Here is a 22,062-nt window from a genome sequence, read left to right on the forward strand (position 1 = left end):
TTCTGGTTCGGCCTGTGAGTTTAGGTGGATGGCCTTGTCTTGGTAGGTTTACAGTTGTGCCATACTTCTTCCATTTCTGAATGATGGCTTGAACAGTGCTCCGTGGGATGTTCAAGACTTGGGAAATCTTTTTGTAGCCTAAGCCTGCTTTAAATTTCTCAATAACTTTATCCCTGACCTATCTGGTGTGTTCTTTGGACTTGATGGTGTTGTTGCTCCCAATATTCTCTTAGACAACCTCTGAGGCTGTCACAGAGCAGCTGTATTTGTACTGACATTAGATTACACACAGGTGCACTCTATTTAGTCATTAGCACTCATCAGGCAATTTCTATGGGACACTGACTGCACTCAGACCAAAGGGGACTGAAAAATTACGCACACCCCACTTTTCAGTTATTTATTTGTAAAAGATGTTTGGAATCATGTATGATTTTCATTCCACTTCTCACGTGTACACCACTTTGTATTGGTCTTTCATGTGGAATTCCAATAAAATTGATTCATGTTTGTGGCTGTAATGTGACAAAATGTGGGAAAGTTCAAGGGGGCCGAATACTTTTGCAAGCCACTGTATATAGAAATCCTCTTACTGTTCTGCTGATGGTCAGCTAACTCCTCCTGCTTCATTCTCCTCAGGAAGTCTAGTGTGATCTTCACAATTGCCTCTCTGCTGCTGCTCTTTGGTCCATTATCTCCCCACTGGCTCTCTAAGCATTCTGAGTGATCTGGACTAAGAATCTCTGAATCTTCTTCTGCTTTTTCTTCAGAAAAGTGATGATGTTGTCCTCCAGCAGCTGGAACAGAATACTTTATGAATGACCCAATCAGACTGAAATCATGGAGCCAAACATCAGATCCATGTTAGACACACTGACAATCCACTGGTCTACAGAGCAGCATGGAGATGACTGTGAACAGAATAGATGTAAAAGTAGTTGTTGTACATGTACAGACCATAAATATGGAGTCCAGGCGTGTTTGATGCTGCTGGGCAGACTGACCACTGGGAATATGTCCCCTTTTTATATCCTACTTTTCTGTTTGAGCTGATGCTTCATCTTTTTTTCTGTCACAGGTATATGAGAGAGCCACACTTGGAAGATCAGTAGACCCCCTCAAATACTTGGCAGCACATCAGACACTTCCAACAAATCCAACAGTGTGGAAACTGGCAGATATCTGTTTATTCCTGCATCACCAGTGCCAGGTGAAATTAGATTTTCTAAAGCTGCTGGGCTGCTGAGCCAGAGGAGGAGTCCACTGAGGCTGCCACAGGAGAGACAAAATGATTTTGGATGAAAAACCTGTGAAAAAAATCAATCTTTCACCTGCTTCTGTCAATAAACATTCCTAATGTACCACATTATTCGCCAAATGACTGATTAATCAAAGTTGATCAAAGATCAAAGACTCGAAGCTTTGAATGTTTTTGGGTGTAAATAGAAGTAAAGCCTCCAAGCTTAATGAGGCTTCACCTGCCCACCACAACATGTTTCTTCACAATTCATAAGCCTCCCCTCAATAAGGCTCCACAGTAACTTCCCTTTTCATCCAAGCTGATGTTCAGTGTGAAACAGCTGGATTAAAGCAGTACAGGATTCACTGTTTCTATCACATTAACTCTCAGAGGCACTAAAAGGAGCTTTAAACCACAGGGCTTTTCTCTGCCAGCTCTACAGTGTGGGGGCTGAGTCCAGCTAATATGTATGTGGGCGGGGCATCTCCACACCTCTGAAAAAGGTTTATCTTTAAAATAATGTGTGTGCAATTATTAGATTAATAGTAGTTTTTTTTTTTCAGTTTTAGAGCCAAAGATCAGTAAATACATTCCTCAATGAGACTGAATGAAGGAACAACACATGCTTTCGCTGTGCAAGAAACTGCACAATGACAATAAAAAGCTCTAAGTCTCTAAGTCTTGAGAACAGCACACGTGGTCATGACATGACACATGATTAAAAAGCAGCATCCAACCATTATAATGTGGCTTCTTTTATTCCAAACGAGCACACATGCACTTATAAAAGAAAAGAGCCAATGTCATTGTTATCATTTTTATTTATATAGCACATTTAATTACAACAGCAACACTGAACAAAGTGTTGTACGGAAATACAAAATAACTCATACCAAATAATTTATAATAATAGTACCAATTACCAAATAACTCTCATAATCTATTAAAAAGTCAGTGAATGCAAATGTTTTTTTGTAGATGAAATTTGAAAATATTGACAGTAGAAGCCTGTCTGATGAGTAAGGGGTTGAAATCCTTGATCACCTCTGTAAACCAGCCTAGACCCTGCTATGGCTAAAAGCAAAGAATCATTATCATTTGATCTAAGAGATCTAGAAGGTGGATAAGGCTGCAAGAGGTCAAATACTGACCCAAAAGCCTGTCCATTCAGGGCTCTTTAAGTCAATAATAAAATTTTGAAATCAATTCAGATGTGAAAAAAGGAAGCCAGTAAAGAGAGGCAAGCACCAGGGAACTAAGTTAACATCTTTATTTCGTGTCAGAAAACGAGTTGCAGCACTTTGGACCAACTGCCTTTGGACCAACTGCAGCCTTGCAAGGTAGGTCTGACTAGCTCCAACATATACGGAGTTACAGTAGTCCAGCTGGGATGTAATGGAAGCATGTATCAGCTGTTCAAAGTTTTTAGAATATAAAAATGATTTCACCTTGGATAAAAGCCTCAGTTTGAAAAAGCATCTGAGCTAATCTGTTTTTCAAAGGTGAAATTGCTGTCAAATATAGCCCACAAATTTTTGCCATTCGACTTAATAAAAGGCTCAAGACTGTGTAGATTAAAATGAGATGTGCTGGGATTACCACTTGGTTCAAACACCATCACTTCGGTTTTGTTCTCATAAACATTAAGGAAGTTAGAGGCCATCCAGACTTTAATTTCATCAACAGACTGAAGGAAAGTTAAAAGTGGAGGAGAACAGCTTCTCTTCAGTTGAAGAGAATTCTGAATGTCATCGGTGTATGAATGGAAACAAGCATGTAAACGCAGAATAAAATTGGCCCCAATATAGATCCCCGAGGAACACCACAAGTACAGGGAGCTGAGGAAGACATTAAATCTCCAAAACCCCCTGTTTGACGGCTATGACATGACCTGAATGTGTCATTATTTTTTTTAGCTCTAGACTGTGAAGACCAATAAAGGTTCTCCATTCACTTAAACAGTCAGATCCAAAGTGTGATGAAAAAAACGTGACCTTTTTGGAAGCATTACTGTAGTATATAATACCTGTAAAAGGTTTGGACACACCTTTCTTATTTAATGTTGTTTTCTTTATTTCCACGACGTTTACATTGAAGATTCTTACTGAAGGCATCAAAACTACAAATAAACACATATGGAAGTATGTACTAAAGACAGCACAGAAGCATGTTGGTTAGCATAGTTCCACTATCAGGCCAGGGACTTTCTGTGTGGTTTCTATGTTCTCTCCGGGTATTCCTGCTTCCTCCCACATTTCCAAGAGTCAAAAAGTTAGTGGGGTTAGGTTAATTGGTAATTCTATATTTTCACATGAATAAGAATGGTTGTCTGTGTCAGACTGGCAACCTGTCCAGGGTGTACCCTGTCCCTCACCCTAAGACAGCTGGGATAGGCTCCAGATCTTCTGACTAGGAAGAGGATGGGACAAAATAGTGTGAAATAACTTAAAAAATGTTTTATATTTTATATTCTTGAAAATAGCTGCCTTTTGCTTTGATTACTGCTTTGCACTAGTAAAATAATTATAAAAAATAAATGTCAGGGGGTGGGTCTGTGACCCTGCATTTTCATTTGTTTTTTGATCTTCTTTCTTATATTTTGAACATAATGTTAAGTTCTAGGTTCATTATTTAGTTGCCTCAAGTTTAATCTATTTATGTTTCACTTACATCTTCTGGTTAGTCTCATGTATTTCTTGTCTTTGATTTCAGGTTGTCAGGTGTGTATTATCATGTCTGCGTCTCATGTTTCCTGTTTTATTTTGAAGGTTTGTGTCCCCTGTCAGAGCAGTTGGCGTCGCTTCCTTTTCTCGTTATGTCAGATTAGTGTTAGCTGTTTCCCCATGTTTATCCACTTCCCCCAACCACCCTTGTGTGTATTTAGTCTGTGTTTCTGTTGTTCTTGTCATGTTTCCATGCTTCTGTGTCTCCAGGGTTTTCCAAGTACAGGTTTTTGCCACGTTCAAGGTTTTGTTCTTCGTCTTTTGTGTTTCACATTTATTTTCTCCCAGTTCGGTTGAAGTTAGTTTCTTCCTAGTGTATATGCTTTTTGTTTTTGTACCTTTCTTATCAGTCATATTAACCAGCTTGCTTTTTGTTATATTCAAGTTTTCTTCCTCGTTCCTTCGTGTCTGCATTTCGGATCCGGTCCTCAAATTTATACAGTCAGCTTCGCAGCCAGACTGTGACAATAAATCCCCAACAGTATCACCAGCAAAGCACCATCACACCTCCTTCTCCATGCTTCCGTTCTCCTTTTCTGCATCACACAAAGACATGTCAGGTGGAACCAAAGATTTCATCAGACCAAAGCACAGATTTCCACTGGTCTAATGTCCATTGTTTGTGTTTCTTGGCGCAAACAAATCTCTTCTGCAATTTGCTTTTCCTTAGTTGTGGTTTTGTAGCAGCTATTTGACCAGAAAGGCCTGATTCACACACACTCTCCTATGAACGGTTGATGTAAAGATGTGTCTGCTACTGGAACTCTGTGTGGCATTTATCTGGGCTCTGATCTGAGGTGCTGTTAACCTGCAATTTCTGAGGCTGATGACTTGGATAAATTTATCCTCAGCAGCAGAGGTGACTCTTGGTCTTCCTTTTCTGGGGTGGTCTTTACGTGAGACAGTTTCGTCATAGCTCTTGATGGGTTTTTTTTTTTTACAAAGTCTACTTTCAAGGAGAATGTCAAACAGGCAGAAATGTTCAGCTCTGACTCCCTCCTGTTCTCTAGTTTCTACTTTCAATAGAAAAAGTGGAAATGTTTTTCTACTTGATTCTAATCTGCCGCTGAGTCTCTTTCAGACCACAAATACCCATTCAACCAATTACATTTATTTCACTTTGATCTGCCACAAACAGCAGCGATTTCCACATCCCCTTTATCAGGCTGTGGGACAGTAAGTTTTAATGTCTCAATGGAGTTTAAAGTTCCACAACTCCAATGTGTAGCCGTCACCTTAGAAATAAACAGCAGCAGTGAGAGTGCACTGGGAACTTTACTACGAAGACACAGTTTGGTGTCTTTAACAGTCTCAATGTTTTTCTTCCCTTGTTTTTCAGGAATTTCTCCAAAACGTGTTGATCAGACAGACATTAAATGTTGCTTTATAAACTATTGAGCCAATACATTCATCTTATATGGCTGAAGCATTTTCAACGTATTAGTTTGCAAAAATGATTGCTAAAGTTTACAAGGAATCATTTAACAGTTTAAAACATAAACTGATTAAATTTATGGCTCTGAAAATGAGTTTGAGCGAAAGAGACAGACATGTACAGACTGAATTATGTCTTCAAGAGTCAGAGTGTTCTCTAACAGGAGGTCACTCTTTACACTCAACTCAGCACAGACTCACTGAGGAACTAGAACAGATCCAAAATCCAGGATAAAGCGTTTCAGTGATTGTGGTTTTGAAGGTGTGAAGGTGGATCAGAGTGTCAGAGGAGACTCTGTAGAAGGATAGAGTACCAGCAAGACAGTCCACATACACTGCTACTCTGTTAGAGACAGAAGAGGAGGAGGAGGAGGAGGAGGAGATGGGTGTTTCTCTCTTATTGTGACAGACAGAATGAGGACCATCATTAGAGCAGCGTAGTCTCCAGGATTGATCATTCTGTCCAAACCTACAGTCATAAGTGTCTCCTTTTCCCCCGATTCCTTTGTAACTCAGTGATATATCAACCCTTCCTCTCCACTTGACCTCCCAGTAACAGCGACCAGTCAGACCATTTCTACACAGCAACTGAGGAAGAACATCAAATCTTTCTGGATGATCAGGATATGACTGAACCTCCTCCACATATATCACCTTCCTGTTGTTGTCAGATAGTTTGAGGTTTGTGTTCACTGTGTTTGTGTCGATTGTGAGTTGACAGGAATCTGATGGAGAGAACAAACACAATGTAGCTGCAGTTATTGATCCATCATCTGTTCATTGATTGACACTTTGATGATGACTCCTGACATCAGAGATATGAATTAGTGATGTGACAGTTTGTAGATGTTTGAATGTGTGCTGTTTTGTTTTCATGAATCACAATAAAAATACACTTACACTTTCTCAGACCTGGTCTCAACCATCGGACTCCAGCAGGCTCCAGCCTGAAAGGAGGAGGGCATCAGACAAGCACAGTCTCTTTCAGCATGCACACATGGACATTACATGGCTCTCATGCACGTACTGTTAGACACTGATAAAGGAACTAGAGATGGACCGATCCGATATCACGTATCGGTATCGGTCCGATACTGACCTAAATTACTGGATCGGATATCGGCGAGAAATAAAAAATGTAATCTGATCCATTAAATATCATGAAAACACCTCACAAAACTTGCAACACAGCGTAACTCGGCTCATAACCGTAGCACGTCGGAGCAGTATGCGCCACGTGATAGAGCGGCTGCATGTATTTGGAGCTTCGCTACCAAACCAGTATTTCATCTCTGAGAAAGTTATCCCAGAGAGAAGTAAAGCAAGTGTGTAAGTTCATCTCTGAATGTTTGTAAAGCGTTCCCATATTAAGCTTAACAAGCGATATATGGAGCGACTGCCCCTCTCTTCCTTCCTGCTGCTACTTCAATCATGAAACTGCTTAATGATCAGCTGATCGGCTTTTCTGTCGCGAGTCTGTCTCTCTTGTTTGTTTTTTGCCCACTTTGCACCAGAAAGAGGAAACCAGCGGCTGAATTTAAGTTGATTACATCGATTAAGAATCATGAGGTGGAGGGTGGTTCCCTATTTTTTTCTTTTGCTGGGAGTTTGCAACCCTATTAGTTATGTTGCTTAATATTTCTGCTAAGTACTCTTTAAAATACCAGAATAGGGAGGATGGTGCAGGTTTAGGTTACATGTGAGCTCATCTGTTTGAACATGAATAATATTACAAAAATGTTTCACATCTGTTCAAAAAATTTCAGCTGTTCTTAAATTTGTGGTCAGAAGCTTACATGCATTTATTATAAGCATGAATTTCGTGGTAATTTGGAGCTTTTGAAGGTTACTTGAAAGGTTATCCCCACTGTCAGCGTCACCCCACATAGTTTAGCCTGAGTCTCATCAGGCTAAGACAGCTCAAATAACAAAATAAGGCAGTGACATCATTTTAGAGAAACAGGGCCTCATTTATCTTTGGTTATGCAATATGCTGAAGAACAATCCCTACATAGCAAGCAGGTCTGGCCCGGATCTGGTATCAAGCCGGCACTGTTGACGGACTTCTGGCATGGTAAGTGGTATGTCATCCAGATATGGGCCAGGCCTGGCATAGATGGCACTGTCTATGTGATGGCATATGTTTTGGGTTATGTTGCCCAGGCTCATAGAAAAGATGTCTGGCCAGATGTGCCAGTAAGCTGTCACTTCCGACTGACTGACTGACTAGTGTCATGGCAGACTGTATGGCAGCCAGATGTGGGCCATGCGATGGCATGCCATATCTGTCCCAATTGTGGTTTTGGTTTATGTGGCACTCAGTTCAAAGAAAGTGTTTGATTGCATGAATGTGGCATGTTGTATAGAGCATTTTGAGTAATCCGGGAGAGTAGAGGAGCGCTATATAAGAATCAGTCCATTCACTGTCTGAACAGAGTTTCCTTTGCCAGAGTTAATCCACACATGGGCCAGCACAGGATCACCAGTGTGTCTGCAACCGGCCTTGTGCTGGCTCATGTGTGGGCCCCCTCTGGAAAACCAGATCTGGCCCACCAAAGGGCCGTCATTCTTTGCGGTGTGTGGGCCATACCAATTTTGCTATGTGGGATATGTTTGTCAGCCACAGGGCCACCATGACAATACATTGTGATTTTTAGTTAAGCTGGAGTTGAGACTGGAGAGTGTCAGAGTGCAGCTGGAAAGCTGCATGCTTGGCTGCCAAGCCAGAAAACAATGAAGAGGCTGCCAGTAGTGTGTGTCATGGCAATCAAAGTGGAAAACAAAAATGGACAGTGTTTCCATTTGATGACGTGGCTGCTGCATATTACATGGTGGCAATGAACAATAATCAGGCTGTAGTGCAGCAGAAGCACCTGGCAAAACTGCAGGCGCATGTGATTGGCAGTAGCAGAAGTGGCAGGTCGGGGCTACAGCATCACCATCCCCCATCCACTGTCGGTGTCGCTGCACAGGATAGGGGAGGGAGATGACTCCCAGGTCTTCCTGGAGACCTTTAAGGCCACTGCTGAGGTGTGTCAGCGGCAGAGTGGGCACCACGACTGTTGCCACTGCTGTCAGGGAAGCCCCAGATGGTGGCCCTGAGTCTGCCACCGTGTCTGCTGCTGAGCTCTAAGTAAGATCTTCTAGGCCGGAAGCTGCATGATGCAGTGGTGAGGTGGCAAGAGCCCGGGCAGTCAGAGAATGAGGCCCGCATGAATGTGTCTTTAGTACATTTTTATGCAGAGATTAATTTGATATGAATCAGGGTGAGACAGAGAAAAATAATTGTTAAACATAAAGCAATCTATCCAAATGGTGAAAAAAATATGAGCAAAAGACATTTATTATTGTTCCTGGAAAAGTTCTCCTCGGAAATTGCTACATATTTATCTCTTCATTGTTCAACTAGACTACAGTTTATGCTGTGAACGAAGAAAAACTGTTCCTACATGTGTGATTTTTCATGTTACATCTGCATGAAACAAACAGGAAGTGAATGAAGAATGTAGGAAATCCCAAAAAGTTGATTCTGTACATCTGAACGTAGTGTTGTTAGTGGGAGAAAATGTTTGTCACCCATTCAAGTAACTTCTTCAGTAACTGCAGGTTTCCCCAAACTTATAAACAGTACATTTGCACAATAACTGAAACTAGCACCATTGAATGAACAATGGGCTATAAGCTCAGTTCCATTATCATTATTATGCAAATTCTCATGACTATTGATCAATGTCCATGAGTACCATTCCCAGAGAGTTGAGGAATGGCTGCAATCACAGCTTTCTAAGATGGTGAAAGATGTACCCTTAGGTCCCCTCCTCAATTCAGAGAAGGGCTTTCCCTTTGCACTTGAAATGTATCCAGCTCTTCCTTCTTTAAAAGACATTATGTCCATACCTAAGAGTGTCCAGTCTCCAGCGTGGATCCTTCAGTCCAGCCGACAGCAGCTTCATTCCTGAGTCTCCTGGATGATTGTAGCTCAGGTCCAACTCTCTCAGATGGGAAGGGTTGGAGCTCAGAGCTGAGGCCAGAGAAGTACAGCCTTCCTCTGTGATCAGACAGCCTGACAGACTGCAGACAAACAAAACAACAATCAATCTGTAACCAATGACTTTCTGTTTGTTAGAAACAATAACATCTAACCATCTGTTTGATTTAATTTAACTGTACTTACAACTAAAAAGAAAAACGAATTTGGCAACTTACTTTACAATATAACTTGCTATGAAATATAAGCAAAAAAGCCCCATCAATAAGACCATCAGTGTGAGGAGCACTTTGTAGCACTGGGGATCAAGACTAGCCATTTAACATGGCTGTTTGGGTGGGAAGTGGGCGCAGGGGGATGTGCACGAAGAGAAAAGAACAAAAGACAAACTGAGGACAGAGAGGACAAAAGTTAAGCATATGCATATAAAAGCATCAGAAGTGAAAACAGAAGAAATGCTCAGAGTATCATAGCAAATCTATGAATAGCCCGAGCCTATAAAGAGAATAATGGATGAGCTAGCTGCTTCTCATAAGACAAAATATAAATGAATCAGTCTTTAATTTCTGAGATCTGTTTGACTTCAGCACTCAACGTCCCACCATAACCCATGGAGAAAATTAGGCACCTGAACATGAAGCGGATGAAGGTGGAATATTGTGAGGGTTGATAAAGATGATGATGTTGATGTGAATCCAGGAGGAGTGGGTGGATGGTAGCATCACTATGCAGGATCAGTGTGAGAATATATCATCATCCACAAAGCAGTACCCTCCATGGAGAAGGAGACTGTAGACTAAGACTAATAACAGACGTGGAAAACACCAGGTAGACCGAGCAATCAAACGAGACTGCAAGACCAGGCTGACCAACCTGTGAACTGCATGATTTGATTACAAGAAGGCCTATGACTCAATGCTCCATACCTGGATCCTATAATGCTTAGACCTATACAAGACCAACAGGACCTAAGAGCCTTCATCAGGAACTCAATGGGAATGTGGTGGACAACACTAGAGGCCAACTTGAAGCCCATAGCACAACTCACCATCAAGCGTTGGATCTACCAAGTAGATGTTCCGTCCCTGCTGCTGTTCTGCATAGGCCTGAACCCCCTCAGTAAGATCATTGACAAGACTGGCTACGGATACTGACTACAGAATGGAGCAGTTGTCAGCCACCTCCTGTACATAGATGACATCAACATGTATGCCAAGAGTGAATGAGACATGAATTCACTGATCCACATTAAAAAGGATATACAGCAATGACATTGGAATGTCGTTCGGACTCAAGAAATGTAGTCGGATGATAACAAAGAAAGGGAAGGTAGTCAGAACTGAGGGGATTGAACTACCAGAAGGCAAAATTGCAGACAAAGAGGACAGTTGCAAGTACCTGGGGATCCCACAGGCAAATGGGAACTATGAAGAGGCTGCTACCAACAAGTACCTGCAGACAGTAAGGCAAGTCCTGAGGAGTCAGGTGAACGTTAAGAACAATATACGGGCTATCAACACCTACGCATGATCAGGTACCCTGCTAGGATAATAAGCTAGCCAAAGGAAACAATAGAAACAATTGCATGCAGGGTTTCACCCCAAATCCAGCACCCCGAGGCTGTACGCTAAGCAGAAGGAAAGAGGTTGGGGATTGGTGAGTGTCAGTATTACCATCCAGGATGAGACAATGACCATTCACGAATACATCAGGAAGATTATCCCAGCTGAATGCTCAGTGAATACCTCGGGCATCAGAAACCCAAGAAAGAGGAGGAAGAGGAAGAACCATCATGGAACTACAGGCGCCTGTATGATATGGTATTTACCACGGGCAGATAAAGGAACTGACCGACATCCAGAAATCCTAACAGTGGCTGGATAAAGCTGGACTGAAAGAGAGCACAGAGGCACTAATCATGGCAGCACAGGAACAAGCTCTGAGTACAAGATCCATAGAGGCTGGGGTCTGTCACACTAGGCAAGATCCCAGGTGCAGGCTGTGTAAAAATGCCCCTGAGACAAGGGTCCAAGATTCTAGCAGGCCAGTAGTAATCGGAGCACTAGGAAGTGCAGATCCCAGCAACACAATTGGAGATATCTGTCGAGAAGAACACAGTCCTAGGAACAGCTAAGATACTGTGTAGAACCCGCAAGCTCCCAGGCCTCTGGTTGAGGACTGGGCTTGAAGGATAGATGGCCTGCAAGAGCAAGAGGGGATTTTGTGGGAGTTCTGTTCTCCCTGCCCCAGTGTTTCCCATAGGCAGTGTTTTCAGGCCTAGCCTGTTTCCAGTTTTCAATAAGTTTGTAGTTTTCAGTGTCTCTCTTTGTAGTTTATGTTTTAAATCGCCTGCTGTGGCTGCATGGGAGTGGTGAAGCAGCAGGTTCAGGGCACAGTGCCAGGGAAAGCTGGCTGGCACAGCGGATATCCATCACAGTAAACATGTCTTCCCTATTCCAGTTGCTGCTGTTCCAGAGGAAGAAGAGTGTGTGGTGCTGGGCTGAGATGACAGTTGAAAAGATGAACACTGAAAATCTCTGAATAAAACATTGACTTGCATTGCAACACTGTGTGTAGTTGGGTCCCTCTATCACACCTTCTTCCAGCCAAATAAATGAGTCACTTTTAGTTTTACTAAAACTAGGTCCTTATTTCATTTACACTCATAGTCTCAATAATATAAAGAAACATGGACAGTAACCAACACTTAAACATATCATTTGGACATTTTCTTAGGAATTTGGTATGTTATGGAAGCAAAACTGCACTAAATTTCAAAAAGAGCAGAAGAAATTATGAAAACGTTCCACTATGAAAAAATATAGGACAGTAATTTAGAAGGTAATAATCCATCCAAAGGCAAAGCTGACGATCGATCTTCTATAAGGATGATCTATTGATTCAGTTATAAACATAATGTGTTCAATGATCTTTGATGGAAAATTTTTAAACTGACCTGAGAATTTCCAGTTTACAGTTTGGACTTTCCAGTCCAACAAATAAATACTTCACTCCTGAATCCTGCAGGTCAGAGTTACTCAGGTCCAACTCTCTCAGGCTAGAGGATTGGGAGCTGATAACCAAGGAAAGAGCTTCACAGCTTCTCTCTGAGAAGTTGCATTGACTTAGTCTGAAAAAAATAATATGACCAATAAAAGAAATGCTGGTGTTAAATTGTAACCAGGGTGCAGTGAGGAACTATTATTCTTTAATGCCGTACTTTGATAAAACAACATATAGATGGGCTTGACATTTATTAGCTAGATATTTGATTTGTTAATTAAACAAACAAATATAATTTGACCTCAACCTGACCTCAGCGTATTCAGTTTACAATTTAGACTTTGCAGTCCAGAAGATAGAAGTTGCAGTCCTGAATCCTGCAGGTGGTTGATACTCAGGTCCAGCTCTTTCAGACTTGAAGATTGAGAGCTAAGAACTGAAGACAGAGATTCACAGCATTTCTTGGGGAGGTTACACACACTCAGTCTGGAAATAAAAAAAATCAATAATTAGCAATGATTAATCCAACATTTTAAATAATTCTTATTGCCTTTTGTTTAACAGGTTGTCTTGAAATTTTATAAATAATGAAAAATAATAAGAAACTACAACAAGCACTTGATCTGACCTGAGAATTTCGAGTTTAGAGTGTCGACTATCCACTGCAGCAGACAGCTTTATTACTCCTGAATCTTTCAGGCTGTTGGTACTCAGGTCCATCTCTCTCAGACTAGATGACTGGGAGCTGAGAACTGACAACAAATCTTCACAGACTCTACCTGAGAGGTTACAGCTGCTCAATCTAAAAGCAAGCAAACAAAAATAAATAAACTTAAACATTGTGTCTGGAAAAAATAAAAACATTATAAAATAACACAATTATACCAACAAGGTATAATAAAAGGAAAACAGGGAAGATTTTAATATCTGTGTTTATTCGGGCCAAAATAAGTTCTATTTGTCCCGTCTTGGACCATTTCTCTCATTTAATTCTCTACCTGAAGCAAGCAACTTACGCTTCTTTCCTTTTAATGTCACTAGCCTTAAAAGCCCACTTTTGACTGGCCAGTTTCAGGACATCTGAAAGGGCAGCACTCGGTCCTTAAGAACGGCACCCCTTTAGCTTCTACTTCTGAAAACAAACTTTAAAGAAACTTTCTGGCTCAGGATTGAAAATAAAGTCGTCTCATGCTGATGCATAAATTACAGAACCCGATTCTGGAATATGATAGTGAACATCCACACCATCAAAAATTACAGCAAGATACATCTTTGTTTTTCACATTATTAGACTCATTACTAGGGCTGGGCCATATCATACCATTCACGGTAATACCGGTATAACGATGGGCAATGATAAGAAAATGAAATATCGCGATAGAATATGGGTAAAACACACATGCGCAGTGCCTTTGTTTTCATATGCACATGGCAGATGCTGCGATGCCGCTGCAGTTTTGGTGGTGGTGATGTGTACGGCTGGCAGTGGGAGAGCTGCAGCCGTTGAATTTACTGTTACAGAAACCATTACAGTTACCGTTTAAAAAGGTGGTATTCAGAATACAGTTACTTTGCTGAAATAAAGGGATTACACTGCGGTATTTTCCTGTTTCATATGTTCAGCTATGCCCTCTCTATTTTGGTTTCCACGCCCCAAACAAAACACGCATTAAGAGACTCTAATAGCTATGTCTCAATCTCACGGCCCATGTCACTTCTACTTGTGGCCTGCATAAGGACGTGAAGAAATTTAATTTAAAAAAATTATTCACAGAAATGATTTAAATGATAAATGGCCTGTATTTATATAGCGCTTTAATAGTCCCTAAGGACCCCAAAGCGCTTTACACATCCAGTCATCCACCCATTCACACACTGGTGATGGCAGCTACAGTGTAGCCACCCTGGGGCGCACTGACAGAGGCGAGGCTGCCGGACACTGGCGCCACCGGGCCCTCTGACCACCACCAGTAGGCAACGGGTGAAGTGTCTTGCCCAACGACACAACGACCGAGACTGTCCGAGCCGGGGCTCGAATCAGCAACCTTCCGATTACAAGGCGAACTCCCAACTCTTGAGCCACGATCACCCCGATTTAATATGAAGGCAATAGGCAGAGTGTTACAGGCATAGCCCTAAAGAATGTAGCTTCATGGGCAGTGTAGTCCATGCTACAGGGAGAATGGACTGCTATACCCGTTATGTGTCTGTGAGCGTGAGGAGGGAGAAAAAGGAAAAGTATGAGCTGTCACCGAGCAGAAACGGGAGCTGAAAGCATGCAAATATAATAATAACCACTGCAGCCAAAAAGAGTGCCTGACGAGCCCAGTTGTAAGTAAGCTATTAAGACCCAGCTGTACACTTTTTTTGTGTTTTTCTCTGAAACAATAAGTTCCATTGGAGCAGCCTTTCAATGCCTCTCTGTCTCTCGCTAGCAATTTGACCTAGACAACAAAGTAAAGCTAGTTTTCGGCTGTGAGGCCGACACGGAACCCAACGTATTTGCTAGAGGGGGGGGGGGGATTCCCTTCATCCCCCATTTGCTACGCAGCATCAAGATTTTCTAGTACCAAACTTCCGGCACCGAGATGTCTGCCTCTTTCTGAGTGGACAGTTTCACTGCATTTATCATCACAAAAGCAGCAGCAGCAAACCTTCTGGCATTGAAGTGCCAGGTTCTTCTGTAGTAACATTCAGATGTGTAGTGATTTTGGTGAAATTCGGGGGGTGAATGTAGCATATGTGTTAAATACTTCTGAATTTCACCAAAACATCTTGCCTATGTCTGTGTGTGTTGTGTGGTTGTGTGCTGCGTGATAACGTAGGCATGTGCATGTGTGCCCCGGTCACAGCTCCTTTCAGCATTGCCAGAGGTAAGTCATTGTCATGTTGCTCTGAGCTAACAAAAGTTCCCTAAGGCCTCAAGCTGCAATTTGAATATACCCAAACTGCTGTGTTTTGGTCAGTTGTTAACAGACTCATTTGGTGCAATTTTGGTAGGAGGCTAAGTTCACTAATACAAGTTTTTAATAAGTTTTAGACCAAGGATGCAGCTGTAGTACTTGCATGCTAAGTTAGCCTGATCACTAGCGGGAGCTGAAAGGAATCGCTGCCATATTTTGTTAACGGCATGCACTATGTTCTGTCAGGAGAGGTGTCCTAGCAGGTGCGTGACACACACAGATCACAGACCTGAATTTCTATGTGTTGCAGGTATCGAGATGGTTTTTTGTTCCGGGAATGTGGTTTTTCATTGATTGTGTTTGTGGTACAGTGTTGTATTGCCTGTTGAATGGCGTTTATTAATATGAATGTATTTGAGTTTAACGTTTGAATTATAAGCACCAAAATGTTGGGTCCTGGTCCTCAAGATGGCACAGCCACGTCCAGACGCCTTCCTGACCGCTCCGCTCCGACTATCCACTTTTCTTGTTTTTTACTTATTTTTTGCACTGGTTTACATTCCAAAATCCTCTAGTCTTATAGTATACGACGGCAGATCACTTGTAAACATCAGTGACAAGGTTGCACATCTAATCTTGGACACTTTTAAACCTGACCCATCCTGGCTGCCAGAGATTCTACACGGCGCGGAGAACAACAAAGAACGGGCCGCTCATCCGAGGCATAGAACAAAGAAGCGCCGGGGGAAACGCGCTGGCATTAGGAACAGACTGAGACAGCAGGTGCATCGCGCACCACTGCCCAGTATCCTACTGGCCAACGTACAATCCATGGAGAACAAGCTCGATGACCTAAGAGCAAGAGTCACCTTCCAACGTGACATGAGGGACTGCAACATTCTGTGCTTCACGGATACATGGCTGACCCCCACCATGCCGGACCAGGCCGTAACTCCGTCGGATTCATTCTTTGTGCTGCGCGCGGAAAGAACGGCAGAGTCGTACAAAACCAAAGGTGGAGGAGTGTGCTTCATGGTAAACAGAAAGTGGTGTGATGCCAGGAGCATTTCTACTCTTTCCAGCAGCTGCTCGCCACATTTGGAATTCCTGAGCATTAAGTGCCGCCCTTTCTATCTGCCCTGTGAGTTCACCTCGGTCATCGCCACAGCGGTCTACATCCCACCCCAAGCGGACACAGGTATGGCTTTGTCCGAACTACATGATGTGCTGAGTTCGCTTCAAAACAAGGATCCGGGCGCAGCCCTCATTGTAACAGGAGACTTTAATAAAGCGAACCTCAGACAAGTCATGCCAAACTTTTACCAGCATGTCTCGTGTCCAACAAGGGGGGATCGAATTTTGGATCACTGCTACACGCCATACAAGCAGGGCTACAAAGCTGTCTCACACCCGGTTTTGGGAAGTCTGACCACAACGCCATCTTCCTCATTCCCCAGTATAAACAAAACATACGGAGGGAAGAAGTAACCACGAGGGAGGTGAAACGGCGGTCTGCCCAATCAGAAGCTACGCTACAAGACGCACTCGACGACGTCGACTCGGACATGTTCAGAGCATGCGCAGTTGACATCAACGAGTTTACGGAAGTAGCAGTATGCTTCGTCAATATGCTAGCAGAGGAGATTATCCCCACTGCGAGAGTCACCACATTCCCAAACCAGAAACCGTGGATGGACAGATCGATCCGCGCTGCAGTAAACGCCAGGACCGCCACCTACAACGTGGGTCTCGCCACTGGCGATATGAGCGCCTACAAAGCGGCCTCATACGGTGTGCGGCGCGTGGTGAGAGATGCCAAACGCCGGTACTGGGAGCGTGTGGAGTCCCGCTTCCACCAGGGCGACACACGGAGTATGTGGCACGGACTACGCACCATTACAGACTACAAACCCAGGGACACTGTGCCGATCAACGCCGACTCTGCATTCACCAATGAGCTGAACCAGTTCTACACCCATTTTGAGGTTAGCCAGGAGGCTAATGCCATCTACCGCCTGACTACCGAGGACAGTGACGTCATCAGCGTTAGACCGGTGAACAGCTTCGCGGAGCATGATGTCTGAGCGGCATTGAGGAGTGTGAACACAAGGAAAGCGGCGCGGCCAGACGGCATCACCGGCCGTCTGCTGCGCTGCTGTGCTGACCAGCTAGCAGGTGGTCCCCATATGCTTCAAAAGATCCACCATCATCCCGGTGCCCAAGAACAGCAAACCCTCATCCCTGAACGATTACTGGCCAGTTGCGCTGACCTCGGTAGTAATGAAGGTGTTTGAGAGGCTGCTGAAGAACATCATCTCCTCCTCCATCCCAGACACCACAGATCCGCTCCAGTTCGCCTACCGACCCAACAGATCCACTGAGGACGCCATCGCCCACGTCCTGCACACCACCCTCAGCCACGTGGACAAGAAACAGGGTAACTATGTGAGAATGCTGTTTGTTGATTACAGTTCAGCATTTAACACAATAGTGCCCAGCAGACTGTTCACAAAGCTGAGGGATCTGGGACTCAACAGCCGTCTGTGCGCGTGGGTGTTGGACTTCCTCACTGGCAGAACTCAGGTGGTGAGGGTGGGTAGGTGTGTCTCCGACAGCATCACCATCAACACAGGAGAACCACAGGGGTGTGTCCTCTCGCCACTGCTCTACTCCCTCTACACTTCAGACTGTGTGGCTACCCACGGCTCCAACACCATTGTGAAGTTTGCTGACGACACAGTGGTGTTGGGTGCCATCTCCAACAACGATGAGGCGGCCTACATGGACGAAGTGGAGAATCGGGCATCATGGTGCCAGGACAACCACCTCCAGCTGAACGTCGGCAAGACCAAGGAGCTGGTGGTGGACTTCAGAAGGAGTCAGCACAGAGACTACAAGCCCATTATCATCAATGGAGCTCCAGTGGAGAGGGTGCAGTCCTTTAAGTATCTTGGCGTCCACATCTCCTCAGACCTGACATGGGCTGCCCACATTCAGGTCCAGACCAAAAAGGCTAGGCAGCGCCTGTATCACCTAAGACAACTGAGGAAGTTCAGGGTCTCTCCAAAGATCCTCAGGATCTTCTGTACAGGCGCTATGGAGAGCATCCTCACACAGAACATGACATCATGGTTTGGGAACAGCTGTGTGAAGGACCAAAAAGCTCTCCAGAGAGTGATCCATACAGCAGAACGCTGCTGCAGGATTGCTCTCCCCCTGCTTCAGGACACCTACACCAGGAGATGCCGGACTAGAGCAACGCAGATACTGAAGGACCCGTCCCATCCTGGCAACAAACTGTTCCAACTTCTACAATCTGGTAGAAGGTTCCGCATCATCCGGGCAAGGACAGAGAGACTCAAGAGGAGCTTCTATCCTCAAGCCATCCGGGCCCTAAACCAACTGCCTCCCCCAACACACACACACACACACACACACACACACACACCCGCCCTCTCACATCATCTATAATTGACTGAGACTCTCCTCCAGACACTCAATTCCTTTAACTTTAAATATGTTTATATTGTCCATTCTGTAAAATAGTCAGATGTCTATTCATATTAATGTACAGAATTCACCTGCTTGCTCCTTCTACTGCACATTCACCCAATGTATATACTATATATATATATGTATATATATATATATATATATATATATATATATACATATACATATTTATAATGTTATTCCTCTACAGCAGCAACATGCTTTTCTACCAACGTATTGCCAGTTTCCCTTCCCTCTATCCCTTTTTCACAAAAGTATGCAGCAGCATACTTTTGGAACCAGGATGCCAGTTTCTCTTCCTCTATCTGTCCTATGCAAATGCAGCTGCAAGCTTTGGCACCGGGATGACAGCTTCTTCCAAAGCTGCTTACCATCACTTCTGTTCATTTCAGAAATCGTCATGGTAGTTATCGCTACCTTAACCAAAGTAAATTGTCGCCTAGGTGCTTGCTTATAGGTGGTGTTGCAAAAAGCAGTTTCACCCCGGTTCGTATATTCATCAGGCCTCCAGAAAGAACACCGGGACTCAGTAGTCAATTAACAATACCTTTATTAATACACACTTATTGATTATACCTTCTAGAAGGGAGATGTACAGAACCCCGGACTTTCTCTGCAGATCTCAACTCCTTTGTCTGTTACATGCAGTTTTGTATAAGTGACCCCCTTCTAATCCCTCTATGAGGTGCCATAAAACTAAGCACTATGTTTACATGTTTGTGTGTGTGCGAGCACGTGAATGCCTACATGTGCGCGTTCCCCCGTGTCTATGTGAGTGCTCGTGAGTGACTATGTGCGCATACCTGTGTGTATGTGTGTGCACGTGAGTGAGTGTGCATGTGGGTGTGGGTGCGTAAGAATTAAAGCACTGTAGGTGTGTGTGTCTCTATATAGTGACTCCCCGGAGGTCATAAAACCCCATCTCCGTTCCAGACCACAGTTATCAAGTTACAAATGTTGAGACCCCCACACAGGTATTCTCTGGGGAATTTCCACTCAGCATTAACTCTTCTTTGTCTTACATTCACAGTTCAACTGGGGGAGGGTCTCCTAAAATCTACTCCTAAGTTTATGACACAGTCAGGCCTTTATTACATCCAGGGCAGTGTCAGTGTCTCTACAATAGTTCTATCCTATCTAACACATTCCTAAACCCTAAAATAAGCTAAACATTCCTACAGTGGTTATACGATTGTTGGGTTTTTCCTCTAGATATTATCGTAGGGTCTTAAAGCATCTGTCACTGAAAACTGAATTACTTCAAAGGTCTTCAACCCTCATAATGCAGGGTTTTTACTGCCCTAGGGAATGCCTTCTTTGGGGATCTGCCAGGACGGGGAGCAGCCACCAGTCTCCTTCGAGGCTTTCCCCAAGCTGCAGCTCAATTCTGTCTGAGCTTTACCTACTAAAATGCTATCAAAACCTAAAATGAGGATGCTGGCCCAACTAGTGAATGATTGGACATCTGTATAGCTGAGCACCAATGGTGTGTGTCTTACAAATGGCTGGGCATTAATCTGTTCAGACCAGCGTCTACCACCCCCAGACTGGTGGGGCAGCTTAAAAAAAAACTTTAAAGTTGATTGTAAGTTTGATTTGTAAGTTCATTCATGAGGATGAACGCAATTTGAATCACTGGTTGGACCCTTTGTTTTTTGCAGGGCATGAGGTGCCCCAGGCCTGCACTGCATTTTCTCCCTTTGAGATTCTGTTTGGTAGAAAAGCGCAGGGTGTGTTGGACCTAATGAAAGACTACTGGGCACAAAGCCCAGCTAAGAATTAAAGTCAATAAATTCTGGACCTGAGAGTCAAGATATACAGTTTGAGGTTGTCACGAGAGAATTTACTCACTCACATCCTGGGCCATCTGACCTCAGGAATTCACATGACAAGGTGGGGCCAGGTTTCACAGTGAGCTCACCTGAAACCCTGGCGGATTAGGTCCCACACCCGCTTTCACAAATTGGCTCATGTGATTAGGTAGAGGATCATCAGGGGGTCCTTTGTCCCCCTTTGGGGGGAAATTCCCACTGGGTTTAAATCTGGGACTCCCCACCAATTGACCCTTAGAACTGAGGATGCTTCTCGGATGAGAGGTGAAAAGTCTTCAAGCAACTAAAAGAAGTCCAGGCGCTTTTCTTTCCAAGCTCCTTAGTCTACAATGACCTGGATGACTGAGAACCTTCACAGACACAGGTCTATACAGTTCAGTGTTGATTTCAGCAATGTAAATGATGTGTCATAGTTTAACACCTACCCAAAGTGGATCTGTACTTTGATAACAACTGCATATACAAATGTCTCAGAAATCCTAATACTTTCCACTGCTGTGACACATTAAAGGTATGATATACCTGACTGAGTATATCAGTGGGTCTGTCGTATACCACAACAGACCCACTGACATTTCCATGCTTCGCACCATGCTTTATTTACACAAGCTATTTACACACAAGAATGCTTGCTTGCATGACTTCTCGGCTGCAGCTCTCTTCCTGCCAGCCACACGTACACAACAACAAGAACGCAATCAAAGGGAGGAACAGCTTTTTATGCCACCGAGATGTTGTAGATGCTGCGCAGGTGCATCCATAACACCTGCAGTGGCATCACAGATGATGTCCCGCCACAGTGTTGCGGTTTATATCCAATATTTTTTTAAAGGGGCCAAAATCATTACAATGTTTATGTAAAAATAGGAATGAGTACAAATGTACTTACAGAGCTGTGTTGGAGGCTTTGACCACTGGCAGCAGCTTCAGAAGAGCCTCCTCTGAAGATGAGTATTTCTTCAGGTCAAACACATTCAGATCTTTTTCTGATGACAGTAAGATGAAGACCAGAGCTGACCACTGAGCAGGAGAAAGTTTATCTGTAGAGAGACTTCCTGATCTCAGGGATTGTTGGATCTCCTCCACTAGAGAATGATCACTCAGTTCATTCAGACAGTGGAACAGATTGATGCTTTTCTCTGCAGACAGATTCTCACTGATTTTCTCCTTGATGTACAGTGCAGTGTCCTGATTAGTCTGTAAGCTACTTCCTTTCTGTTTCAACAGGCCTCGTAACAGAGTCTGATTGGGCTGCAGTGAAAATCCCAGGAGGAAACGGAGCAACAAGTCCAGGTGTCCATTAGGACTCCGTAAGGCCTCATTAACAGCACTCTGGTAGAAGTGTTTCTCTGCAGATTCTGTTATTTGAGACTTGAAGATTATTTGTTGTTCTTCCAGCAGATTGAGTCCAGACTTGATGAAGGTC

General features: G+C 43.5%; 3 protein-coding genes across 3 annotated transcripts in view; all 3 read right to left on the bottom strand.

Annotated features, from left to right (window-relative positions):
• Positions 1-4,877, bottom strand: part of LOC100707492 (NACHT, LRR and PYD domains-containing protein 3) — a 28,003-nt gene extending 23,126 nt beyond the window's left edge. The window contains exon 1 of the mRNA XM_025905244.1: positions 4,772-4,877. Within this exon, the coding sequence (XP_025761029.1) occupies positions 4,772-4,877 (106 nt within the window). The remainder of the gene's footprint in view (positions 1-4,771) is intronic.
• Positions 2,044-6,322, bottom strand: LOC109201199 (stonustoxin subunit beta-like; the record flags this gene model as incomplete). The annotated part of the gene is made up of 2 exons (XM_019356768.2): positions 2,044-6,122; positions 6,298-6,322. Coding segments are annotated over 2 exons (564 nt in total), but the record flags the coding sequence as incomplete, so codon positions are not given.
• Positions 6,323-9,416: 3,094 nt separating this feature from the next.
• LOC112846157 (NACHT, LRR and PYD domains-containing protein 12-like) lies at positions 9,417-21,577 on the bottom strand (the record flags this gene model as incomplete). Its single annotated transcript, XM_025905468.1, has 5 exons — positions 21,526-21,577; positions 13,017-13,190; positions 12,701-12,874; positions 12,342-12,515; positions 9,417-9,468 (listed from the first exon to the last, which is right to left on the bottom strand). Coding segments are annotated over exons 2-5 (492 nt in total), but the record flags the coding sequence as incomplete, so codon positions are not given.
• Between the last annotated feature and the right edge of the window lie 485 nt (positions 21,578-22,062).

Source organism: Oreochromis niloticus, linkage group LG3 (genome assembly GCF_001858045.2).
Source record: "Oreochromis niloticus isolate F11D_XX linkage group LG3, O_niloticus_UMD_NMBU, whole genome shotgun sequence".
NCBI lineage: Eukaryota > Metazoa > Chordata > Actinopteri > Cichliformes > Cichlidae > Oreochromis > Oreochromis niloticus.